General features: G+C 40.0%; 1 protein-coding gene across 1 annotated transcript in view; it reads right to left on the bottom strand.

Moving 5' to 3' along the window:
• Positions 1–4,872: 4,872 nt before the first annotated feature.
• Positions 4,873–26,337, bottom strand: part of PPIL6 (peptidylprolyl isomerase like 6) — a 30,536-nt gene continuing 9,071 nt past the window's right edge. Inside the window, exons 4-8 of the mRNA XM_080805560.1 lie at positions 24,819–24,881; positions 24,548–24,695; positions 19,259–19,315; positions 10,023–10,158; positions 4,873–5,105 (exon numbers count right to left, since the gene is read on the bottom strand). Coding sequence (XP_080661686.1) covers positions 4,994–5,105; positions 10,023–10,158; positions 19,259–19,315; positions 24,548–24,695; positions 24,819–24,881 — 516 coding nt within the window. The 3' untranslated portion in view covers positions 4,873–4,993. The remainder of the gene's footprint in view (positions 5,106–10,022; positions 10,159–19,258; positions 19,316–24,547; positions 24,696–24,818; positions 24,882–26,337) is intronic.

Genomic DNA, 26,337 nt, shown 5'->3' with positions numbered 1-26,337 from the left:
TCTTGGATGTAGATTCTCTCTAGGCTGGCACCTGAGACATATTTATTTTTATTTCTACTCTGCTTCAAACCCTGGGTCTGCTGGAGTTTTTTCCATTACAGGTCTCAGTCCTTTAGAAAACAGATGGAATCCGTTTTTCTAACATATCCCTTAGGAACAACCCAAGTTCAGGCTAAACTGCACCTCAGGCAGCTCTCTGATACTGTGCATTACTACTACCTCTCCGTGTACCCGGGTATTATGTTCCTCCTCATCCTGTCTTGGAGAGCTGATTTTCAGCCAGAACACTCCCAGGTGGATATTCTGGTTTTTAAAATATTCAAGGGATTTTGTCTTGACTGCTAGAGGGCACTGCGCTGAGCAGTACACGTGTCCCAGTCCCCCTGACCTAAGACCCGTCTGCCTTGTTGCCTCTCCTGCAGCTGGAGGGCTCACCTCCAGTCCAGCAGGAGCTCCAGGACCCTGAACCAGGCCTCTAGTTGCTGTCCCTTCTGATTGGTCAGTGTTTGCCTAGGTCTGTGCTACCTTGATGAAATCAAAGTTTCTTGTCTTACCATTTTTCCTCATTGTATTCTGCTGTCACATCTTGCATGTTATAACTTTTTCTTGCACGTACCTGCATGCCACAAGTCTCCCAATACCAGTCTTTTTTTTTTTTTAAGATTTTATTTATTCATTTGACAGATCACTAGTAGCCAGAGAGGCAGGCAGAGAGAGAGGAGGAAGCAGGCTCCCTGCTGAGCAGAGAGCCCGATGCGGGGCTCCATCCCAGGACCCTGAGATCATAACCTGAGCCAAAGGCAGAGGCTTTAACCCACTGAGCCACCCAGGTGCCCCTGTCTTTTTTTTTTTTTTTTAAGATTTTTTTATTTGAGAGAGCATGTGCAAGCAAGAGGAGGGGCAGTGGGAAAGGGACAGAGAGAATCCCAAGCAGATTCTACCCTTGTGCAGGGCCTGACACAGGGCTCAATCTCACAACCCTGAGATCATGACCTGAGCCAAGATCAAGAGTTGGGTGCTTAACCTAGGGAGCCACCCAGGCACCCCTGTGTGTGTCTTTAATACAGCCCGGTGGTTCTTAATGTGTGGTCTCCAGGGCAGCAGCAGCAGCACCATGTGGAACATGTTAAGAATGCAGATTCTCTGGCCCACTACAGACCCACTGGATCAGAAATTAGAATGAGACTCAGAAACCCATGTTTTGTTGATAGGCTCAAGCATTTCTCATGCACACTGAAGTAGAAAAACCTGTGATTTATCACATTTTCAAAGACCTCTAATCAAATACCAAACTTTGTACTTCATGTTATATATGTTAACTTTTAAGGTTGTTTCAGATATTTTGTATGATATATAAAATTTATGTGAGAGATGGCTGGCTAGATTGGCCCAATTTAAGATTCCATTTTAGGAAGGGTGGTAGATTATATAATTAACATAGTAGTTTTTAAAAATAAAGAGAGCATATCACTAGCTGTGATGGCAATCCATTTTAATTTTGAGGATATACTTTTGAATAAATCCAGTCAATTGAAAATGTGATGTTAGTGATGAGCTAAGACTGAGCATTAGAGAGACTTGGGGTTTCTTGAAGTGGTGGTGATGATATTCTTTCGGTCAGTGGCAGCTTGACGGGGTTTTGTGGGTTAACATTCCAGAAGGGAAGCTCACTTTTACTGAATAGTTGCTATGTGTCAAGCGTCATCAGAAGTGTCTTCATATATTATCTCAGCCCTCAAACCACTGTGAGATAGATGTACCCCCATTTTACAAAAATTGAAACCCAAAGTAAGTAGTACTATTACTGATTTCGTAAATTTACTCAGAGAATCTCTAAAGTTTTAGAGTCAGACAGAGCTAACAGCTTCTTTACTTCGATCTCTTCTTTCTAAATGAGGAAGGTGAAAGACTAAGTTATTTGATTACTACATTACTAAGTAACTAGGAGTAAAACTCTTCCTAATTTAAGATATGTATGAAGTACAAAAACTCAATATGGAATCCTGAGGTTGCCAGACCATTCATTCATTAACAAATAATGGGCATGGTTTGCAGTTGGGACAAACAAATTCTTTAGATCAAATTTTAAATGTTTATCTCAAATCTCCCATAATAAGAAAAATGTCCAGATACCACACGCCCCTTATTAACATGACTTAGTGTAAGTTACAGGATATGAGTTTGGCTCTGCCATATCAGCAATTAGGGCAAGATCATATAACATTTTGTATAAATTATCAGAATGCGTTTCATATTTGTAGACGTGGAACAGTCTATAATTCCTTCTGTTGAATCAAATCAAAGTCAATTTGGTTAAATCAAAGTCATATTTGGAGTTAAATAGGGATAAGGTTTTGAATCTTTGAATTAATTTCTTCAAATTACATGGCTAACATACATGTTCTGATACAGAATACATTCTAATACAGAAGTATCACTGTGTGAACCTTTAAATGGTGGTAAGAAGAACCACTGCATATTCACATCTATGATTTAAGTTTCTACACAGCCTGAGAGGAGGTGGGAGTGGACAAAGGGACTGGGAACTTGCCATCCTTAAGAAAGTCGGTAGAGATCTACCTTTCCATTGCAGGTAAGTTGAAAAATAAAGGGAGCTGGAATCAGTTTCTTACACCCATGCAGATATCTCCATTCTTTCACAATATCAGATAAAATGCTTAATTCCCCAGTATATGGGTTCATGCAAGTAAGAGCAAGTAATAACTGCTGTGCTGCTTGTTATTACATGACTAATGCTTGTTAATTTGTTTTAACTAGGATCTCTGCAAAGCATCAGTTTCGTTCATCACACACTTCACTAGTTGGTGAGAGGCCCTGTGGCAAGCCTAGCTCCCCTTTGAAATGTCACCAGAATGACCAGAGGAACCCATCCAAAGGCCTAGAGAGAGGATTTGGAGACTTCATGCAAATAGCTTAACCTCTCAGGTTGGCAGAAACTTTTCAGAACAGAGGAAGAAGAACTATCTCCTCTTTAGTGTTTCCCAAATCTTGTTATTAATCAGAGTCGTTGAGGAGCTTTTAAAAAATACAACTTCCTAGGCCAACTCCTGAAGGTATACCAGTAATTTATTAAGCATACATTTAATGAGCACATATAGCATAAAAAGGTTCTATTCTAGATGCTGCATATAAATTATTGATTCCTTGGACCCTCACAACAACTCTGTATGGTAGTGACTATGCTTTGACATGAAGATTTGAAATAGAGGCACAGGGAAGTTCTTGCCTGAATGCATGCATCTAGGGAATGGCAGGGCTAGGATTCAAACCGAGGCTGTCTGGCTCCAGAACGCACATTCTTAACACTCTGCTGAATGTGACATAGGCAGTATGCTTTCTCCCCATCCACCTCCAATCTTACTATAAAGGCATATACCAAATAGCAATAAAGCTGTGATTGAACAACAACAACAACAAAAAAAATCACATTTCGGTTGTCGGGAGTTAGAGATGGATGGTGGGGAGCAGGGGAGTAGGTGTAAGTATAAAGGGGTAGCCCACGGGAGGTCTTTTTGAAAACTTGCGTGACTTGACTGCGGTATCAGTCACATGAATCTACACATGATAAAATGATAACACACAGTACTGATGTCGATTGCCTGGTTTATATATTGTACAATAGTTGTGTAAGATATGTCCATTGGAGAACCTGGATGATCAGCACACAGGACTGCTCTGTACTATTTTTGCAACTTCCTGTAAATTTATAATCCTTTCAAAATGAAAAGTCAAAGAAAGCATATGCCTCCTTTTGGCAACCCCAAATCAAGTAGAGGCCTGTCTGCTTAAGAGATCATTCTTGGAAGACAGACCTTCCGCAAAGGGCAAGGAAAACCCAAAATCTTAATGGCTTTGGGCATAGCATGAATGCGATGGCAGCAGTGGTGGAGGCAGCTGAGCAAGGTCACCACCAACAGAGTCATTCATTTCAGTAACTACAAAGAGGAGGCTGAAACTAGTCACTTACGTCTTGCCGTGACTTCTAAATGACTAGTGCCCAGCTGACCAAGCAGGAACTTCTGGGTTGAGCTAAATGAATGAACAGAGTCCCTTTCCCACACTTAGACACTCTGACTCAGTAGATCAAGGACAGGGTCCTGCAGTCTGTGTTTTAAAAGCTCCCCTGGTGATGGGTTTAAGAATCTCAGATTAAGGAGCAGCTGATGAAGCAGGATCCCCAATAACATCTCAGGAGTCAACAAGCACAGGGCTGATTTGCATTGGGATGCTTAACCCAAGCCTTTGGTTTTCATATGGTTGGTGTGGCTCAGAGATAAGCATCCTCTTCATGTCAGATAAAAATATCCAAAGTAGATGCCTTTTTCTGAATGCTGCATGTAAACTATGAAATATTACAGTGAATTTTTCTATTGCCTCTTTTCTATTTGGTTATTTACCAACTTTCTTAGGGCAGAAATGTAGTTCATAGACAACATAATTCCGTTCCAAGTGCTGTAGGATTGGAAGGCCATTAGGTCCTGCTGCTAAGAATGGTTTGGGCTACAAGTAGCAAAATAATCAACCAATAGTAATGTCAACAAGCAGGAGTCTATTTGTCTCACAGTAAGAAGCCAGAGATAGGTACTTGCTGGCACTGGTTCTGCAGCCCAGGAGTTGGGGCTGACATCTCCAGTTCTCTTCGCCTTTCCTTCACAGCTCTGGCCTGTCTGCATTCAAGGCTGGTTGAGGGGAAGGGGCAGGATCACTGGCATTCTACTCTTGTCTCACTGGCGAGATGGTATTCCATGGCCACTACTGGCTACAAAAGAGGGTGGGAAATTAAGTGTTTTGCTTTTATAGTCTGTGGCAGAGACAAGAAAGGAAAATGGGGAGGGATTGGGTGTTGGGAGGGCCAACCTACAGCATCTGTACAGCTTTCAAATTAAATTTTATCAAGCACCGTTTAATTAAATATAGAAAACAGCTGATCAGATGCATAATAATAAGTTGTCAGAAAATACTGATATGAAAATCAGGCATAAAGATCTCCACTGTCAATAATTACGCATCGTTGTATTGGTCTTTCATTCTCTGTTGGAACCAATTCCAATTTTTGAAGAACTTCCGTTCCTTCAATCAATTGCCTATATAGGAGGAAAAAATGGAGAATTTAGTCATAAATTTTCACATTAGCTTCCATCCCTAAATCAAGTGTTATCCTGTTTAGCTATGACTACTTCCTGTAAATCAGATTATCAGTCATAAGTATAAATAGTTCCAGATGTGTCCACTTTGCCACGGTTCCTTCACATCCGTTCTGGGACCCTTCCAATTTGTCATCCTCACTGCTGTCAGGGTTATCTCTTAAAAATGTAAACCTTAAAAAAAAATTGCAAGTCTGATCTCACTTCCCTGCTTAAAATACTTCAGTAATTTCCCATTATCCTTATGATAAAGACCAAAAATCTCCACCATGACCCGCCATGGGCTGCCTCCCTGCTGCCTTCCAGTGCTTTCCTGGGCCATGCTCCCCTGGCTCTCTGCCCCAGCGGGACTGACTTCAGTACCTCAGTATCCCATGTTGCTTCCCTGCTGTGTCTATCTGTTGTGCTCCTGCCCTCAACTTTCCCTTTGCTCCCCACCTCCTGGTTTCCCTTCAGATCTCAGTTTACTCTTCGCTCCTCATCGCTCCTTGCTTATGTCAAGCTCCCCGTCATCTTTATAGGAGTTGTCAAAGTTAATTTGACATTTATTTGTATGCTGCTTTGATTAGTTTCTGATTTTCCCATGAGGACATAGTTCATGCTTTTACTTAGTACTCAGTGCCTAACACACTGCGGGGCACCTAGTAGGCACCTCATCAACACCGCTGGATACATGAACAAAAGCTCAGAGCCATGCTAGTTTGGATCTCTAGACATTCGCTGGCCATGAGCTAGAACTCCCTGAGTGGAACTAGACTTAGGATGGTTCTCTCAACTGAAAGAGAGTAACATGGGCTAGAGAGACAGTGCTAAACACGGGACTGGTTCCCTTTGGCACTATTTGAGCAGAGGCAGTGGCTAAGGGGAAGGTACAGTTTCCATTTCATGAACTTTTATAGGCACACGGCAGTGCTGACACTGTTCATGCTCTAGGCAACTCCGTCCGCCTCTGGCTGTCCCCAACAGAAGCCAGGACACCGAGCCCAACACAAGGTACATTCTGAGGATGAGCAGGGACAAATGGACAGATTCACCTCTGACCAAAGAGGCTGTAGAGCCTGTTCTCCAGATTGGTCTCACAAATACTGAAGGAGCACTTACTATGTGCATCTCTCCACTGTGACAGGTGTTAAAATAGAAGATGCAAGTTTGTACAGAGTGCCAAGGAGGACAAAGAAGCATGTTGATTCCGGTAATCAGGAGGTTTCTGACTTAAGCCTTGAAAGGATTTTGGCAGACTCGAGAGAGGCAGAAAGAGACAAGATAAGCAAAGGCCCAGAGGCTGTCCTGGGAGTGATGGTACTGTGGTCTGGCTATAGGTCAGCTGCCATGGTGAGTTTCCAAATCTCTATTTCCGGCCTTGCCCCCCTTGAATACCTACTTATGGTATCCCAGAGTTGCCTTCTGCCTCACCTGTAGGTATCCTAATCAGAAACATAACTTGTCTATCCTAAATCCATGATCTTCTCTCCCATATCCTCATACTCTCTATATTGGTGAATGGCATCAACCATCCAAGCAGTTCTAAAAATCTAGGAGTTTCTCTAGACTGTCACTACCCAGTATGGTAGCCATTGGCCACAGGTGGGTATTTAAATTTGAAACTTAGTAAATTTAGTTCCTCAGCTGTACCGGTCATATTTCGAGTGGGCAGTGGCCACATGTGGCCAGCAGCTGTCATAGTGGACAGCACAGGTTTTAGTACATTTACATCACTGCAGAAGATTCTGTGACATACCACTGCCCGATACTCTTCCATGATCTCACCACCACCATTGAAAGAGTCACTAGAGTCTTGTTGAATCTAACTTCTGAGTATCGCTTGAATCTTTCTGTTTACCCTCACTTCTCTGCACTGCCGGTGCTTTGGACCAGGACTTCATTTATGGCACTGTTATCATAGTGCTGTAGAAGCCATAGGCTTCTTAACCGGCCTTTCCAATTTCATTGTCATCCTTTGCCAATTAATTCCTCACTTCTGCTGAAAAGTATTTTTTCAAAATGAGAACCTAGTCATGTGGCTCCCGATTAATCCCTCCATAGCTTCCCATCCCCTTTGAGTGGGGGTCCCTGCTTAACAGCATGACACAAATAGCCTTTGGGACCTGGGCCTGACCGTCTCCTCCTCTCTACCCTCCTCTCTCTCTCCATCCACCCCTGGTGTGCTAAGCTCTAGCCAGAACAAATGACTTGTAGATAAGAGGCTCTCCTTATTCCTTAGGGCTCCTCTGCAAATGCTCCTCACTCTTCCTAAAATTTGATTTTACTCATTTTGATTTCAGCTTTCTCTGGCTAACTTCTACTTGAATTTCAATACTTATCTCACCTCCTCATGCAGCTTTCTATGCCCACTCCCATTTGGGAGTCCCCTATAATAAAATTAATTCCCCCCATCACTGTCCCCAACATTTACCCTTTCTACCTATGCATGTATGAATGGAAATCTTACAGATTTGTGTTTTGACATTCTTTCCTTATGAAGCCAATGAGCAAGACAGTCTCCTCTGAAGAGCATTTCTAGTGTCATTTATCTGAAGGGAAAAGTTCATGTACCAGAAACTAGGGCTCAAAAAGAAGGTCTGTCTCTCTCTGGACCTTGCTAACCATGTCTGGAATTCTAGAAACTCACAATACCCCGGGGATTATCTGAGATGATAGAAAGCATTAATTAACACCAGAAGCAGCCCTGCAGTGGGGAGAGACAGTACCCCTGAAGGAGTTACACTTGGTCAGAGTATCTACTTGCCTCTTAAGGTATCACCTTTCTGCTCCCTAGTGTTCTCTAAGGTCTTGTTTAAATATTTCAGCTCAGACTCAGCTCTGATTTGGGGATTTAAGAGATCAATCGAGATGATACTTGGGCTAGAACAATAAAAGAGGTGCAGTGTCCCCCCCCCCCAAACCAGTGTGGTGGCAACAACAAAATTGAGTGAGCAAGATTCCCCTGGAGGAAGGTGAATCACATGGAAAATAACAGTCATCAAAAGGAGATCACATCCTCCACTCCACTGCCATCCTCTAGGGATCTGTGTTCGCTTTTGCTAGAGGAGCTGTCTTCCCTCTTTCCTGTATCCCCAGTGCGCTCTTCACAGAACTGCCATAGCCTGTGTCTCACTGGCTTAGAGTTATTGGTTTTCTAAATCACTATAGACTCCCTAAAGGGCATAAATTGTGCCTCTTCACTCTTTCCCCACAACTGAGCACCATGACTGGCATATAGTAGGTGCCTAATAAAACGCTGGTTGAATGAATGAGTCAAGAGGCTAACAGAAGGGAAAGCTGAAATAGATGTGGGGCCAGACAATGAAGGCCCAGAATGCCACTGTAGACTTTAAGCTGTATGCATCCAGAGAGGGGGCAGATAGTGAAGAAGGAGATGTTAGACATTTCAAAGTAGTCATGTTTGTGTTTGAGGAAGGCACCTTTGGAAAGATAGGAAGGATCACCTAATCATGTGGTTAAGATGATAGGAAGACACTTAAATGATCCAAGATATTGTGAATATTATTTTGATTTTAAATAATTGAAGAATACATTTTCAAAATCAGAATACAGTTTATTAGGACCAGGGAAAATAGAAGATAACACATCATTTTAGGTTATGCGTCTATTAATATAAAATCATTTTTTTTAAGATTTTATTTTTTTATTTGACAGAGAGAGATCACAAGTAGGCAGAGAGGCAGGCAGAGAGAGGGGGAAGCAGGCTCCCTGATGAGCAGAGAGCCCAATGCGGGGCTGGATCCCAGGGCCCTGAGATCATGACCTGAGCAGAAGGCAGAGGCTTAACCCACTGAGCCACCCAGGTGCCCCATAAAATCATCTTTTTAAAGAAATCTCCTTTGGATGAAAATACACTTTCTGCTTTTTCAGTCTAGAAATATCACTTGCATTACACTGAAGGTATAATTGTGGTTTAAATTAAAACTGTTAAGAAATTTCTTCATGGATTGAAGAGTCAGTAATTATCCCTTTGGAGTGGTTGGAATAATCTAATACTTATTCAGAAAAATTCCAATACTCTGCATCATTTCAGGGAAGACCAAGTAAGCTTCAACTTATATTCACTCCACTAATCAAATAGAGACATAAACACTGGAGTGATAAACAGTATATCCATCATCCATTTTAGGTCCACATGCCTGTAAGCAACTTACTAATAATATTCTAATCATTATTACCTGAGGTGTTTCCATACTATAAATTGTTCAGTTAAAAAACTTACTTGGAATTTGGATAGTTTTCATCTATCTCTTCACCGTGTTCATGGACAGGCACTTAAATGGCTTCACCTCACTTCTGCATCTAAATATTTCTATGTGATTAAGCACTATGGTATTTCCATAGTAAATAAGAATGACAGTATCCTTGAGGCTGAAGATAGAAGGATGGATGGATGGATAGTCAGGACATTATAATGGCTGGACCTTAATGGTTTCTGTGTTTTTTATAGATAGCAAGATTCTTATGAAATATTTATTCTAAATGTTTGTCTGTATTTGTATTATTTTTGCTTTTAAATTATATCTTCAGTTATCTGTAAACTATGTGGACCACATTTTTTAAAAAGATTTTATTTATTTAATTTGAAGAGAGAGCATGAACAGGGGGAGGAGCAGAGAGGGAGGGACAGGTAGACTCCATGGTGAGCGTGGAGCCCTCCTTGGGTCTCAGTCTTAGAACCCTGAGATCATGACCTGAGCCAACATCAGGAGTCAGGCACTTAACTGACTGTGCCACCCAGATGCCCCAAACCATATGTATATATCTATATTATATAGACATATATAGACATACACACACACACACATATATAGATATATATATATAATATAGACAAACTTATAATGTACATACCCAAAAGCCACATATTTTCTATCTAGATAGGGTGCTGGCTGTAGTGTGATGTAGAATTGTGACCCGTTGGTGTGACGGCCTTTGTTGGCCATTCCAAGAACTCCCCTTTTATTATGAGGAATTGAAAAGTTTTCATCTAGAAAAGACAGTAAATAGTAGCTCATTAAAATATTTCCAAATTGTATTGCTTCATATTTCACTCCAACTGGGCTGTTAAAAAAGATAAGCTAGAAAATCTTCATTAGAACTATTTTGAACATTTTTCTACATTTACTTTATCATTATTGTAGCTAAAAAGAAGTGTGCTAAGAAACTTAATAATGTAAAAGGAAGTACTTTAGGTTAATAATGTAAAAGGAAGTACATTGCTGAGGAATAAAGGTCAGCACATTTTCTTGTGCTGTTTGGCAGTAGTAGTTCATTCAAACTACCGATGTGATCATTAAAAATACCCTCTTCGAGAAGGCTTTTGGATCTGACCCTTCTCCTCACAGCATCTTACACAGACATCTGTGGTCGTCTTTATGACCTGTGCCGTCATTCACATGGCTTTTCTTCTCTAGTGTGTGCGGGCAGGGACCTTGTCTCAGGATAGCCTTACTCCTAGGGCCTCCTAGCACATTAACTGGTATGTATGTGGGCTTAAATGTTGGTGATGAAAGGAAGGGGATTCATAATTTTTTTTTGGAGACTTTAAATAAATTTTAATCTCAAACTTTATGTAGATTGACCAAGATTTTGTGGAAAGTGATTTTTATTTTTATTTTTATTTTTTTGTGTAAAGTTAACAAGTAAAGAGAAGTGTATGGTGGTGAATTAGGCTGCTGTTTCAGGATGTGCCATTTGTAGCATGAGGTTACATTTACCTCCAAACTCAAAAACACAGAAGGAAGTGGTGGAAGAGAAATTCATGAAAAGTTTTCATTCAATAACCTTATAAGATTCTGGGAGTAATTGGGAGGTATGAGCATTAAGTGTCAAGATTTTCTGAAGCTGCAGTTGCTAAGCATTTGAAGTTTCACAGCTAAACCAACTAAGCAATTAAGCCATATCCGTAGTAGTAGCTTTTAGCTTGTTAAATTGCAACTGAGTAAAAACCTCTGAAATCTTGTGAAATGCAAATAAAGCACTTTTTGTACAAATGAGTCTGTATAATTACATTGATGCTCTGTATTCATTTCAGAGCAATTAAGAAATAATCCATTAATTTTACAGAAAATTACGTGGCACAGATATCTGCCCAAAGTAAAAATTCAGAGTTTTAACAAAATGGTATGTCATTGTTCTTAGATATATGATAAATGTTTCTTAAATTCTGTAAACATTAAAAAAGAAAATTTTATAGCATAACATTTTTTTACCCAAAATTCTGTGATTATGGGAGAACTTTTAAAGTTTCATTAACTTTTAAAGTTAATATATAGGTATAGGCAGCCCTTGACTTACAAATTTAAAATGTGTTCACCTCAAAAAATGTGTGAAAATTAAATAATTATGATAACAATTGTTTTAACAGAGTGCTGCCATGGAACTTAAGGACCCGAGGCTTGTCACTTCAAGACTGGCAGTGACGGCATGACAGGGGGGACTCAGCTGGTGACTCTGCCACACCAGGTAAAGCCCTTGGGTAGAATTCCACCTGTTCCTACTCTTGGAAAGCTCCCACGGGGGGGGAGGGTCACCCCTCCCCTTCTTGTTCTCTACACAGTTACTGGTGGGAGTCTCTGCTCTGAAACAGGTTGTAGTGACCCCTCCCATATGAACTCTGCATGAGCTGCCACTAGGACGGGGCCCTTGGTGCCTCCTTCACAGCTCACTTGGGGTACGGAGTGGACCCCCAGCTTTGCAGGAACAGATTATCTACTTAAAGACCAGAACCAGTGACAAAATAGAGTTCCACATAAAATTCTGCCCTTAGAGAAGCTTTCCTGAAAAATGGCTATCCGAACAGTATTTTTACACTAATAGAGAAGTATTTTTTTTTTTTAATCAGTAACAAGATGAAGAGTGAAAAATCCCAGGTTTACGTCAACATTTGTTTATTTGACAAATATTTTTACAGTGCCTAGTGTGTTCTGAGGGTTAAGTGCAGAGCTTCAGGCTTTTCAGTTATATAAAAAATGTAAAGTTAATGTGCTCACAAAATTTTTTGAGGACAGGGAAAATAATGGATCCTTAAGTCAACCAACCCTTCACCCCCCCCCAACTTTTTCTGAATGGGATAATTAACTGTTCTAGATTAGTTTAACTCTATCAGCAGCCCTGAATGGAAAGGAAAAATTTCAACAACCTACTAGAAAGTGAAGTAGGAAGAACAAAAAACATCTTTTTTATTGCTGGGCAAAAATAGAAAAATTTTAAAATTTGAGTGCTGGCTAAAGTAGCATAATTAATATTAATTTTATTTTTAGGTCATGTTAATTGAGGCATGGAAGGAAGTTTAAAAGCTATGTAGGATCTCAGGAGCCTCTCATTCCGTTGTCTGTGACTCAGGAATTCCTGCCTCTGCCACTTACCATAAAATAGGAATCGTAGTTACTGCTCTGTGGTCAAAACTGGCCTCATTTATAACATACAACGGGAAGGGCAACATGTAACTATTTGAAATAGAAATCAGAATTTATGGAAAAAAATCAATTTATGGGCTGAAGAAAATCAGTTTCTGAATCTGTTTCAAATAAAGTCATTCTTATGCTTATAAAGGAAGCAACTACCACAAGTCTGGGAAAACTGCCATGCATTCTCTCTGGTAAAAGTATAATCAGATAGTTTAGGACATTTCCATAGAATTTGCTGAAGGCAGTAATATCAAGTCAAAATCTGACCTGAATATTGCAATATTAATTTTGTAAACCAACTGTTCTATTTTTACTATCATATTTAAATAATAACAGCTATATATTCTTTATTATTACATTAAAGTACATGAAATTGTGCTACTTGGCATTTTTTAATTGTTGCTTTAATGAAGCATTTGTAAGTACACATGTTGATCATGTGTGTGACATTAGGAATGAATAGCCAGTATTCATGAACACTTAAGGGGATAAACACTTAGTGTATGTTTATAACACTGAACACTGGTGACAATGAGAGGGTTCCAGCTATAGAGAACATGAATGAATTTCATAGGCAGTGGATGAACAAAAGAATTAAGACACAAAGAATGCCTACAGTGTGATTCCATTTACATAAAATTCAAAACCAGGCAAAATTTAACTATATTTTTTAGGGATACCTACCTGGGTGGTTAAATTATCAAGGAGAGCAAGGAAGAAAGGCAGGCTAGCGGTTACCTCTGAGGGAGGTAGGGTATTGCTGAGGATGGACAAATAGGGTGCTTCTGGTATGCTGGCAAATTTTCTTCCTTGCCAAGGATGGTAATACAGGGATTTTCTTTATAATTATATCTTAATTGTACTTATGCACTTTCCATATAGAAGTGTCACAATTTTTAAAAAAATAAATAGCCCTTAAATGGCTACCCAGACTGTACTATTTTCAGTTATTCAGTACTGACAGTAAATCAGGCTGTGTACCATTTATTAATGAACATTTTCATTTTTTTTAAGATTTTATTTATTTATATGAGAGAGAGTGAGTGAGCATGAGAGGGGTGAGGGGCAGAAGGGAAAGCAGACTCCCCGCTGAGCAGGGAGCCCGATGTGGGGCTCGATCCCAAGACCCTGGGAACATGACCTGAGCCAAAGGCAGATGCTTAACCAACTGAGCCACCCAGGTGCCCTGAACACTTTCATTTAAAGGCAAGGAGATCTAAGAACTAGACAAATGGATATTAAGTGCTGTATCTGTGAATTAGGGCTCAAGCTGACATTAACAAACTGGTCTACTTAATGTGACAAGAATAATCCAATATTTTAAAATATTTTTCTTTTGCTTTTTATATAAATGACATTTTTCTCTAGTCAGCCCAAACCACTTAACTGCCAATCCTTGGCCAGGAGAAGGATTAGGGATATTATACATGGAGGAAAGAAAGGGCTAATATTCAGTTTCTTAACATTCAGAATAGGATTTGGGGAGACAATTTTAAAAACTTGCGATTTGAAACAAAGCAAAGCAGACTTCCCTCAAGTTAAAAAAAAATGATTAACCGATTTATAAAACAATCATCTAATTATTATTTATTACATTCTTTTAAATTAACTGTGCTTAGCTTAATAAAAGTGAGTTTAGTGGTTGTAGTCTTTTTTTTAACAAGCCCCGGGTTTCAGATCTGCAGCTCGTAGTAACAGGGCTCAATGAGAGACATGTGGAGGAGGAAGGACTGGCTAGCCCTTGTGTACATATTCCCCGGGAGGTGGATGAGGGAGGAAACCCAGCAAAGCTTTGCTGTTCTGAGCAGTTACTCATCTCTCCTTGGGGGCATCTCTCCTTTTCATTTGCTGGGTTACTGAGTTTCTAATCTTGCACCCGCAGATATCCTGAGTAATGGAGGCTTCCCTGAACACACTGGGCCTCCCCCAGCACGAGAGGACAGTCGCCTCCTCTGTAACAGTGTAAGAATAGGAGTGCGGGACAATCACCAGAGGCACAGGTTGTCCAAGGTGCAGGCAAGGACAGGAGCTAAGAGATGTGTCTCCTGCTGGGCAGAAAGCCCAAGTTGTCTGAGACAGTGACTCCGAACAGGACTCCAGGTGATCTGACAACGGCCATGGGGTGGACCCATACCATGGATTTTCGTCAGGGATTCAGCTTATTAGGAAAGCATCCAGGAACATCCCTTCCCCATCTGCAATGTTTTATTTTAAGACCCAACTCAAAAGCCCCCAACTCTCCCAGGCAGCTGTTGGTTCTTTTCCACAGCGCTCAGTTCTTCCTCTGTAACCGCCATTGGCACCGTGCCGGTAGCTGATCCCTTTGAGTATCTGTCTGCACCAAACCTAAAACCTTCGAGGCCAGAAGCTTGGTCGTATCATCTTTGTTTCCTAAGGTCCTAGCACCATGTAGACACCCAAGAGTTGAATCTTCATTAATGAATAAATAAATAAATGATGTCACTGGCCCGGTTCCATGTGATAAAGCTGGCTCCACGTGCACTTAGAAGGAAATTGGCTTTCCCTTTTCCCTTCACTTTGGTATCGGTTCAATATTACTTTTTAAAAACCTTTTCATTGTATTAAAATTGAGACAAAAGCCATAGAAAACTAATATATAATTAAAGTTATTATTAGTTATTATAAGGGAAACACCCTTTTCATCCCCACTCAGGCCCGCTTTCCCAAAAGTGCCTTCTTGTCTAGTTCAAAAGTAACCACTTCCCTGATTTTGAAATGCTCTCATGCTTAATATTTCCTTATACACTTGGCCCTTGAATAGCACTAGCTTTGATCTGCAGGGATCCACCCATATGCGGATGTTTTTCAGTGCAGTACAGAACTATAAATGTATTTTCTCTTCCTTATGATTTTCTTAACATTTTCTTTAGCTTATTTCATTGTAAGAAAATGGTTAATCAGTCTACGGCCATACCACCCTGAACCCACCCAATCTCATCTCAGAAGCTAAGCAGGGTTGGGCCTGGTTAGTAGTTGGTTGGGAGAAAATGGTTAATCAACTGTTTGTGTTTTTGATAAGGCTTCAGGTCAACAGTGTTAGTAGTTAGTCCACAGCTATTAGTAGTTACTAGGTAGTATAGTTTTTGCCATTTTATTTTTTCCCTTTTTTTTTTTTTAAGATTTTATTTTTTTATTTTAAGAGGGACAGAGAGCAGGGGAAGAGGTAGGGGGGAGAAGGGATAAGCAGATTCCCTGCTCAGCAGGGAGCCCAGTGCATGGCTGTATCCCAGGCTGAAGGCAGATGCATAACTGACTGAACCATCCAGGTTCCCCAGTCTTTAGCATTTTAAAAGACTTGTTATGCCTTTTAAGTCTCTTAATCTTCAAGGTCTGCCTCTATCCCTTTACTTTTTTTTTTTTTTTTTAACTCAGTAGAGAGAGACTGCTGTTTTCCTTTACTTAACTTTTATCTGTTAATAAACCTGAGCTGTTTAACCTCTAGAATTTTTCCCAGTCCAAAGTTTGCTGACTGCACCTGCATGGGGCATTTCAGTATGTTTCTGTGTTCTCTGTCCTGTCCTCTTGCCTGTAATACTTGTGTTGAGAGGGCAAGTCAATTTCAGCTTGTTTGATATATTGGGAACATCTGAGCTTAACGAATCTTGCCCATGTTTATGTGCAATGTCTAGGAGAAACACCAGGTAAATGTAGAAAATGGCTCGCAGCTGAACTGAGCTGCATCGAAACACCCACACCTCAGACATCCGCCACGGGTGACCTCAGTATGAGCTGCGTCCACCCACGTCTGATGCTACAGCTTTGCCTCCAGTCTCAGAGAGCCCTCCTTCCACCACCTCACAACCAGTCACATGCTACACCTCTTCCCACACCACCTCCTCAGACGTCAGGGAGCTTTCAGGTACAGTGTCAAGTTTATTCTAGTATTTCTGTGTTTCTTGACCACAAAATAGATGTTAAACTGCTTCTGGTTTTATGAGGTTACTCTATATTTTAATGTGTCACTGATAAAGGGTTTTTTGGTACCTCATGTTTGCCATAAGTCCTGCAGTTTTTAATGCATGATTTTCATAGTGCAAAGATCTTTAGGACCACATGACATCAGAACTAGCTGTATTTCCTACAGATTGGCAGCTGGGTCCAGAGGCTTAATCAGACTCATGTTCTGTCCCTTTGGTGGTGCATTCTCTCCACAGAAGGCTCATAATGTCTGGCTGCCCCTGTTTTTGTGAAGTTAACAGATAACAATGCAGCAAAGGCCTAGATCCATTATTTCACTGGGGGCGGCAAAATGGTACTATTCTAATTCTATTATTTCTTTCTCATCTATCTATTGGAATGCTGTTGTAAGTAGCAATTTTCTCTTACCTACAATTTGGTACAGTTCATATAGGAAAGGCAAGATAAATGCTTGATTCTTTGCTTTTGTTTATCAGTTTTTAAGATAATGAATTTGTTTCCCATCATTCCCTCAAAGATAAGCTATTAGGCTTTATTTTATAATATGATGTCATTATGAATTCATGGATTTAAAATATTTGTTGGGTTTCAATTATTTGCGATTAGTATTCTTTTTGAAGTTCAAATCTTTGGCCAGTGAGAGCCTCTTCAAGTTGTCTCCCAAGGCCTTTGACATGACCCTAGTAAATCTTTAATAGCTTTCTTGCTATCTGATAATAGCATGACTACACATGAGTTTCAAGGCTCATTTTATAATGTCCTGTCCTGGAACTGAGGCCTGCCATTTCCCCTAGGAGCCCTGGTTTCTTTAAGTGAGAATTAACACTTCAGAACACCAATCTATGTGCTAGGAGTGTGTGATGCTACTAAGTTAGTCCTTGTCCAATTCAGTGGATAGAGCTATACAGGTAGATATGATACTTTGTGAGTTTAAACGGGTATTTCCAGTACAGAATATTTGACTTATTGGCTTCTGTCTATTTCATTTGTATCTCCCTTCTTGCACATTGAAAATCATGATTCTCAAGGACACATGAAATGATGAATTTAGGAAATGCTATAATTACTTTTTCCATATTACATATACAAAAGTCTCAAAATAATACCATCACCAGTGTAATTATTGAAAATAGTTAAAAGTTTTTGCATACATTCTCTACATTTTCTTCCAGTTTTGAAAAGGTAGGCTAAAGATACAGTCATTACATATCATACTCTCACCCTTTATTCCTCATTAAATTTTAGTTTCACAGTAACTATGTGATTATTGCTCATCACCAATCTTTATGTCAAGGTCTCTCATAATTTGTGTGAAATTCATCAAATCCTTTTTAAATTCAGGACAGTTTTTTTCAACACTAGTTCTTAGTATTTGTCCCATTCCCTTGCATTCATTTAATCCTTTAGGGACAACTTGCCATCCATATGTTGGATCTTCTCTTTCTAGCTCTTTGTCACTTTCTTATAAATCCTTTTATCTTCATTACTTTTTGGTTTTAAAAATTCCCCCCTTCCACCTTTTACTTCTTTTAAGACATGCATAACTGTCATGTTTATTTGACCTATGTTCCTTTGAGTTTATTTCTGAAATGTTCTTTTACTGCTAATTCTTCCCTAATTCTGCAACCTCTAAGTTTTTCTAATTCTGACTTATGAGTTCTTTCCTGTCTTGTATCATATTCTCGGTGTCTTCTGGCTCATTCTGAAAATTTGTACAATTTTGATCTGTTTTGTGAGCATGTCTTTCTAGTGTACTTTCATGATCTGTAGTGATGTTCCTCTGCTCCTTATTCTCTTTTACTTCTAATAACCATGAAACTTTTTGTTGCCAGTTTTCATATAAAATTAGGTTTCCTACGTGTTAGGAGGTCGCTTTTCTCAATTCATAAAGCTCCCTCTTGTGCTGTTTTCATGTAGTGTTCGACAATATGGCAACTTGCTTTCTGCGATTTCCTGGCTCTGTCCCCATTCCCTTTGTCACTGTTGCCCTGCTATCCTGCATTACTTTGATTCCATTCACAGTAACATCTCCTCATTGTGGGCCTGTCCTGGAAGAGTCCTTTCAGATCAGTTTCAAGAGTTCAGAGAAGTTAGGCTGCTCCAGCCTCAAACCTTACCAGGGACCTCTTACACTCACCCACTGTTGGCTATTTGGAGGTTCTGCTATCATCAAGTCCACCAGATGTGCTTCTTTCTCCCACACGGATGCTGACACCATGCCGATTTCATAGCTATAGGTAGTTTGTCCTCATCTGTTTGTATTGAGAATTCATTTAGATACCTTGTCACCTAGTTTTGTTGTAAAGGTCATCCATGGGTTTCTAGTTTTTCTGTCTACTTACACAGTGTTTTTATGTTAGAATTTCAAAAAATTCAAAAACTATGCCATCACCACGACCCCATCTTCCAAGGATCCCCAGCAGCAGTCTTAATGGGATGATTATCAAAGTACCAAATTCTGGGTACGGGCATGGCAAATTAGAAGGCTTAAAAATATAAATTCCCTTTGACCCCACAATACTAATTCTAGGAATTTAGCCTAAAGGAATAATATAATTAGGCAAGGGAAAAAATGTGTATACAAAGTTCTTCTGGACTGGACTGGGGCACCTTCCCCACCCCACTTTTAACTCCCACTTTCAGTGTTATCCCAAACACCATCCTTTTTGGAGTTATGAATCATCCAGTCTTGTTAGATTTATCAGCTGATATAGACGGACACAATTTAAAGACACATACCTTCAAACGTTGGTCCGTAAATCGACTCTCCATCGTCTCCTCTTCCTTCTACTATATCTGATAAATAACAATGAACAAACATTAGAATTTTGAGCCTAAAAAAGAGTAGAGTAAAGGCTGGAGGAAAAAGCTTTAAATTGTGATTCCATTTATACCAATGACTAGAGTAAGTTATAAGATACATAATTGTTCAATATCTAAACCATGAAAATATTACTATAGTGATTTGACTTGCATTTTGTAAGCACTTTAACACTCATGAATCCCATTTCCCCCGACAATAACTCTTTGAAGTAGGCTAAATTATAATGCAGAACCTTTGAAATGATGACGTATTTAATTATAATTGTGGTCACAATTTAGAGGAAGTGTGTTCATATAAATTCTGCTTGCCTCACAAGTTATTCCATAGTCCCTCTTGCTTTTCAGGAAAATGGAAAGACCAGACTGAGAAAATGAAATAGGAACAGTGAGGTCTTTTTAGAGGAGGAATAAAAATAGATGCTCTAAAAAGAGTCAGTGTTCAAATTTTCATTCCTTGGAACCCCCAGTGTGATAATTCATTTATTAGGCAGTATCCTGGAAAGGAAGTTCCCTTATAACGTAATGAGGGGGATTTTTTTAACAAGTATTTATCATGTCCCGGTTTGCATTGTGTGCATCATGCTCGTAGTTGGGCTCAGGCAGCGCTGCTACTGTAAACGTCCTCCACACACAAGTGACTTTTTCTCTATCCACCGCTGAAAGGGAAACAGAGCAGACTACTGGAAATAGCGGACTCTAGTAGAAACAAGGGTCTCTAAGCTCTGTACCCCCAGCCTCCCCATCAGCACCTCTTTACTTCTTCCTCTCTCTCGTTCACCTTCCTGGAGTACAGCATACAATACATCTCTGTTGAAAGACTGTGCCATTTTAACTCAGTGTGAGTGAGTTACCTATAATAAATGTGCACTGTTTTAAAGAAATCGGATGCATCAGCAAGCATGCGTAGAGATTTGATTCAGGACAGGCATGTGGCATTTAAATTCCATTCATGAACGGGCTCAGAAGTTGATCATTGAGCTGGAAGTCTTCAACCCTGCTCTGCCTGATATTCCCCGCGTGGTTCACCCATCTCTCAGGAGCACTCTGCAGTGGCTGAAGACTAAATCCAGGATTGGGGAAGTCGAAGGTCCTCCAGCACCAACTCCTTCTGATCGTAGAGTTCACTTTGCTCGGACAGATCTGCCTGTGGTTCACCACCCCTACTGACTCACTTCAGCATCTGTGGTACTCCTTTGCCCTGTCTCTCTAGAACACCCACCATTCCTCTTGCCCTTTGCTTCCCATCTCCCAGGGAAATATTTTATATTGACACCCTTTCAATCAGTACTTAAATTCAGCCTTCTATATCTAATGTTATTTCAGTACTTCTGACGAAAAATTCCACAATGCAGAGTAGTGGTCCAAAGTAAACTTTAAAATCAGATGACTTTGATTTCAATCTTGATGTTAGTTACCTTTTTCAAGCCTGTTTCCTCATCTGTATAGACAGGAATAATGGTCAGTGCCTTGCAGGTAATCCTGAGGATTAAAGGAAATCGTGTTCTACTGACAGCACTTAGTGCAATGCTGGGCAGAGGATCAGGCCACGGGTGGCCATGGTCATGCAGCATTGCGTGCTTAGGGAATGCATCTTCTCATTACCACCATCTGCACCCTCATTATATTGATGACGATTATGATGACAAATGTATTAAACTCTATCCCAAGAAGTCCTTCAGAAAGCTCCTTGTGGGAGCCACAGACAGAGAATCCCACCAAAGTGGCTTCACAACTTGATATCTTCTTTCATTTTGTACTTTACAAATGAGTAGAATGTATATTTCTTATTTATCTGTCCATTTATTTATTCATCCTTTCAACAATATTTTTTTAAGCATTTATTATATACCAGGCACTGTTCTGGAACCTGGGGTTATAACAGTGAACAAAATAGATAAAATCCTCTACCTTCGTGAAACTTATTTATAGTCTAATGAAGAGAAACAGACACTAAACAAACTCTTGAGGAATTATGTAATAGTATGTCCAGTGATGAAAAGTGCTATGAACCAAAATAAAATATTTTAAAAATAAAAATTAGGGGATAGGAGAGCAGCAGGGAAGAGGATGAGGAGACCTGTGTGGATAGGAAAGTGGCAGTTTTAAATAGAATGGTCAGGAAGTCTTGCTGAGATGAACTCTGGGCAAAAATCCAAAACAGATTAGAGGCTGAAGTAAGGGGCTCACCGAGGCATAGCTGGGTGGGGTGTGTCCCAGGCAGAGGAAAAGCAAAAGACCTTAAGCTCATGAATGCTTGATGTGCTTAGGAAACAGCAAGGAGACCAGTGTGTGGAGCAGAGCAAGAGGAAATGTCAGAGGATGAGGTGAGGCTAGGGGTCGTGTAGACCATGTAGGTCCTGCTGGTCCCATCAGGCAACCAGCAGTGTTGGGAGGCATCCTGAAGCACAGCATAAAACCACATTTAGCATAAAACCACATTAACCGGGGCACCTGGGTGGCTCAGTGGGTTAAAGCCACTGCCTTCGGCTTGGGTCACGATCTCAGGGTCCTGGGATTGAGCCCCGCCATCGGGCTCTCTGCTCAGCAGGGAGCCTGCTTCCTCCTCTCTCTCTCTGCCTGCCTCTCTGCCTACGTGTAATCTCTGTCTGCCAAATAAATAAATAAAATCTTAAAAAAAAAAACCCCACATTAACCATATTCCAAAATTCTCTCCACAGCCCTGTGCAAATCTGGTATCCGAAGGGAGAACATTTATAGAGCTTGGTACTTCCAATATACCATGTCACTGAATCCTGAATCTTTGCCACATCCTATGATATCATAATTTCCCCCATGTTATGATTAAGAAACTGATTGAGAGATGCTAAGTGCCTATGTCCTAAGTGGAACAACTGGTGTATATCAGTTAGGTTTGAATCTAGTAATCAGCACTTGTTCTCAAACTGTCCTTAACTAACATTGTTGCTTTGTCATTCGAAATCATGAACCAAGATCTGTGCATGCTACTATTTGGAAATTTTATTTCAAATAAGTAAACAAACAAGTCATATGACCCACTTTTCCCAAATCTTGCTCTGGGGCTCTGGAAGGGGAGGTGTACCTCTAACCAGAAACCAAATAAAACAAAAAAGAACATGGCATCTGAGAGCCCAGAACATAATAGTCAACACTGAACTAAGTTTCAGGAGACCCTGATATTGGCCCCCTTGAGGATGGTTTTATGCTAAAAAATACTTGAAAACAATCTACATGTTCACCAATGGGGAATTAGTTACAGTTGACCTTTGAACAATGCAGGGGTTAAATTAAATTTCAGTTTAACTACTAATAGTCTACAGTTGACCAGAAGCCTTACTAGTAACATAAATAGTCAATGCATATTTTGTGTGTTTTATGTATTACATGCTGTATTCTTACAATAAAGGAAGCTAGAGGGAAAAAAAAGTTATCGAGAAAATCATAAGGAAGGGGCGGGCGCCTGGGGGGCAAAGTCAGTTAAGCATCCAGCTTTTGGTTTTGGTTCAGGTCATGATCTCCAGGTCATGAGATCTAGCCCCACATGGGGTTCCGTGCTCAGCACGGTCTGCTTAAGACTCTCTCCCCATCTCCCTCTGCCCCTGCCCCGTGTGTGCGCACTCTCTCTCTCTCAAATAAATAAATCTTTGAAAGAAAAAGGGTCTTCCAGGTGGCTCAGTCAGTTAAGTGTCTCCCTTTGGTTCAGGCCATGATCCCGGGGTCTTGGGATTGAGTCCCGCATCAGGCTTCCTGCTCAGCAGGGAGCCTGCTTCTCTCTCTACCCCTCCCCCATTCATGCTCTCTATCTCACTCTCTCAAATAAATAAATAAATAAATATGAAAAAGAGAATCATAAGGAAGAGAAAATACATTTACAGTACTGTAGTGTAAAAAATCAGTGGACCCCCACAGTTCAAATTCCTTATTGTTCAAGAGCCAACTGCAAATTAGTATAGCAATATATGAAAAACTAGGCATACCCTAAAAATTGTACATGTTTATGTTTATTGACACAGGAAGACATACCATATATGTATATGAAGTGAGAAAATAATGAGGTTAGATAACACTATGGGTGATATGATCTCAGTTTTGGAGAAACTGAGGGGAAAAACAGTTAATTTTCATACAAATGCCTGGCATATTTCTCATCAGCCTCAGAATGTTCCAGATTGCAGAAAAATAATTAAGCATTATTAATTTTAAGCCTCTGCGTATTTCATCAATTCAAGCAAATCTCCTTACACCCTAAGCCAATTATTTTTAAATTGCTGCCTGATTGTTCCCTGTGGGATACCTTCCAAAAGGCCTTCGAAATTTAATTTTGTGCTGTTAGAGAGCTAGTCTGTGTGAAGTCAAAGGACTGACCTGAAAAGAAAGCGAAAATGGAGAACAAAATGCTTTACCTCTTTCTTTTATACTGTAACAATGTCACACCTTTGGTGAGAACTAAGTTGTTTTCAAATTCCTACCTTTAGGATGTGTCTTAAAAGCACTGTATTTTCTAGGTACTCCTATTTATTTTGGTGAGCATTTTTTTTTAAAAAGAGGTGCGGGAGCGGGAGAGAGAGAATCTTCATCAAGCCCCACACTGGGCATGGAGCCTGATGTGGAGCTCGATGACTTGGGGGCTTGATCTCATGACCCAAGATCATGACCTGAACCGAAATCAAGAGCTTGATGCTCACCAACTGAGCCACCCAGGCACCCCTATTTATTTAGTTATTTACTTTTTAAAAGATTTTATTTATTTATTTGACAGAGAGACAGTGAGAGCAGGAACACTAGCAGGGGGAGTGGGAGAGGGAAAGGAAGCTTCCTGCCGAGCAGGGAGCCTGATGTGGGGCTCGATCCCAGGACGCTGGGATCATGACCAGAGCCAAAGGCAGACTCTTAAGGACTGAGCCACCCAGGCGCCCCTAGGTGCCCCTATTTAGATGAACATTTAAAATTGTATTTTTTATATAAAAGGTATCTTCCTTTCTTATATCACTTTTTAATTTGGAATATTCTGGGTAACAAAACTTTATAGATTTGTTTATTTCAAAATTTATGACATTTTTAAAAAGTGAATATCTTAATCATTCGGGCATATAAAATATCCTTTCAATATATGTAATATCTAATATAAATATATCTAATTCTATACATACTTCACAAAGGTAGATAAAATTCTGGACATTCTGATTTGATGTTAAAATTAAGTTGCATTTAAGATTTTCAACTTACCTCCTCCTTGTATCCAACCATTTGGTACTACTCGATGAAAAATTGAACCTACGTAATGTAGCCTGATTCCACTTTGAGAATACTCTGCTTTTCCTGTGCACAAGACTTGAAAGTTTCTACATGTCTTGGGACATGCATCACAGTAGAGCTACAAATAAAAATAAAAGTTTCAAAGATTAAATATTTAGTATTTTGACAGTTACAGATTCTTACCTCCACCTCCCACTTATTAAAAAAATAGCAAAAATAAGAACAACAAAAAGCCTCTTACCTCAAAAACCAGTCTTCCAATTGGATAAAAATCAATAGAAATGTCCAAGAACACAAAAGCATGCTATTAAAATTAGGGAGAAAAAGAGAATGCATGTCAGTGTCTTAGAAGAGTCTTAGAAATGACCAAAAATACCACAGAATAATGTTTTTGGTGATAAGATTTCAAAAGCAGGGATGCCTAGGCGGCTCAATCAGTTAAGCTCTGCCTTCAGCTCAGGTCATGATCCCAGGGTCCTGGGATCAAGACCCGCACTGGGCTCCCTACTCAGTGGGGAACCTGCTTATGCTTCTGTCTGCCACTACCCCTGCTTGTGCGCACGCTTGCTCTCTGAAAAAATTCAAAAGCATCAACAGTGGATAATGTAACAGCAAAGTTAAAGGAATGACTTAAAGAAGTTTGTTTCATTTTATTACATCAAGTCTTTCCAACCTATTTAAATAACACGCTCTTTAAAACCCTTTAGTAGTGAAGCTTTAAATAACTTTTACCTGCACGCCAGACTGAGAGCACATGGCCTAGTTATCCCCTACATTGCAAGCTAGATGTGAAAAGGAACACTAGTGGGTCCCTTTGGGAATTTTCTGTCCTGAGTAATTTTGGGAAACATCCAACACGAGTGCCATGGGTTTGGTTACATGTGTGCTAGAGTTTGAGAGAGAGCGCCAAGGAGCTACCCAGAGCCAAGGCCACGTCCTTTCTGGGTGGGAAAACAAGGACATCATATCCATAGGAGGTATGGGACCGGGGGAAGGGAAGAGAATATGCTGTGCTTTCGTATTACTTCAGTCATGATCTCATGTTCCCAGATGCTCCCAGCTCCCGTTTTCATCTGGCATCCTTTCTGGTAAAGACAGCTAATGTTTGTGTGATCTCGTCTAGTGTTACAAAGAGGCATCCAGAATGAAAACACGGTCTCCATCATGGTAGCATTCATTTAGGGAGCAGAGCACATCTAATGGGGTACATTTCAATTCTCGGGCACTATTCTCATACAGAAAGATGGCACCTGATTTAACAGGCTGCATAACTTGCCCTGCCCCATTTCTTAAGAACCTAGGAAATATAAATAAGATCACTTTTATGGTATCACTGTCACTACTTTATGTCACTTAAGCCTTTCTTTTTTAAATTAAGAGACTGTAATAATATTGTGTTATCTGGCACGCAGGAATGAAGTATTATGTCCATAGTAATTATGATTAACTTTTTTGTGCCTCTCAGCTTCTGTACTACAAGTTCTAAATTATAAAAGAATATTATAACTTCATTATAAGAGGTATAACATAGTAAACATCACAGGCTTGGGCAGAAAAAGATGATACACTAGAAATCACGATTCATTTATGAAATGGGTAAGTCCATTCAGGCATCATTAAACTTCTCTGTGTGTCAATATATTATCTTCATGCAGTTGTCAAGAGTAGATAATTCTGACAATTCTAATGAAAGAGTAAATAAGCACACCACCAGGTAATGTCACCTAGCAGCCAAACATGTAAACATAATTACTTGGTAT

Source organism: Martes martes (assembly GCF_963455335.1).
Source record: "Martes martes genome assembly, chromosome: 6".
Lineage (NCBI taxonomy): Eukaryota > Metazoa > Chordata > Mammalia > Carnivora > Mustelidae > Martes > Martes martes.
Note: the sequence above shows the minus strand (reverse complement) of the source record. Positions and strands in the feature narration are given on the sequence as shown.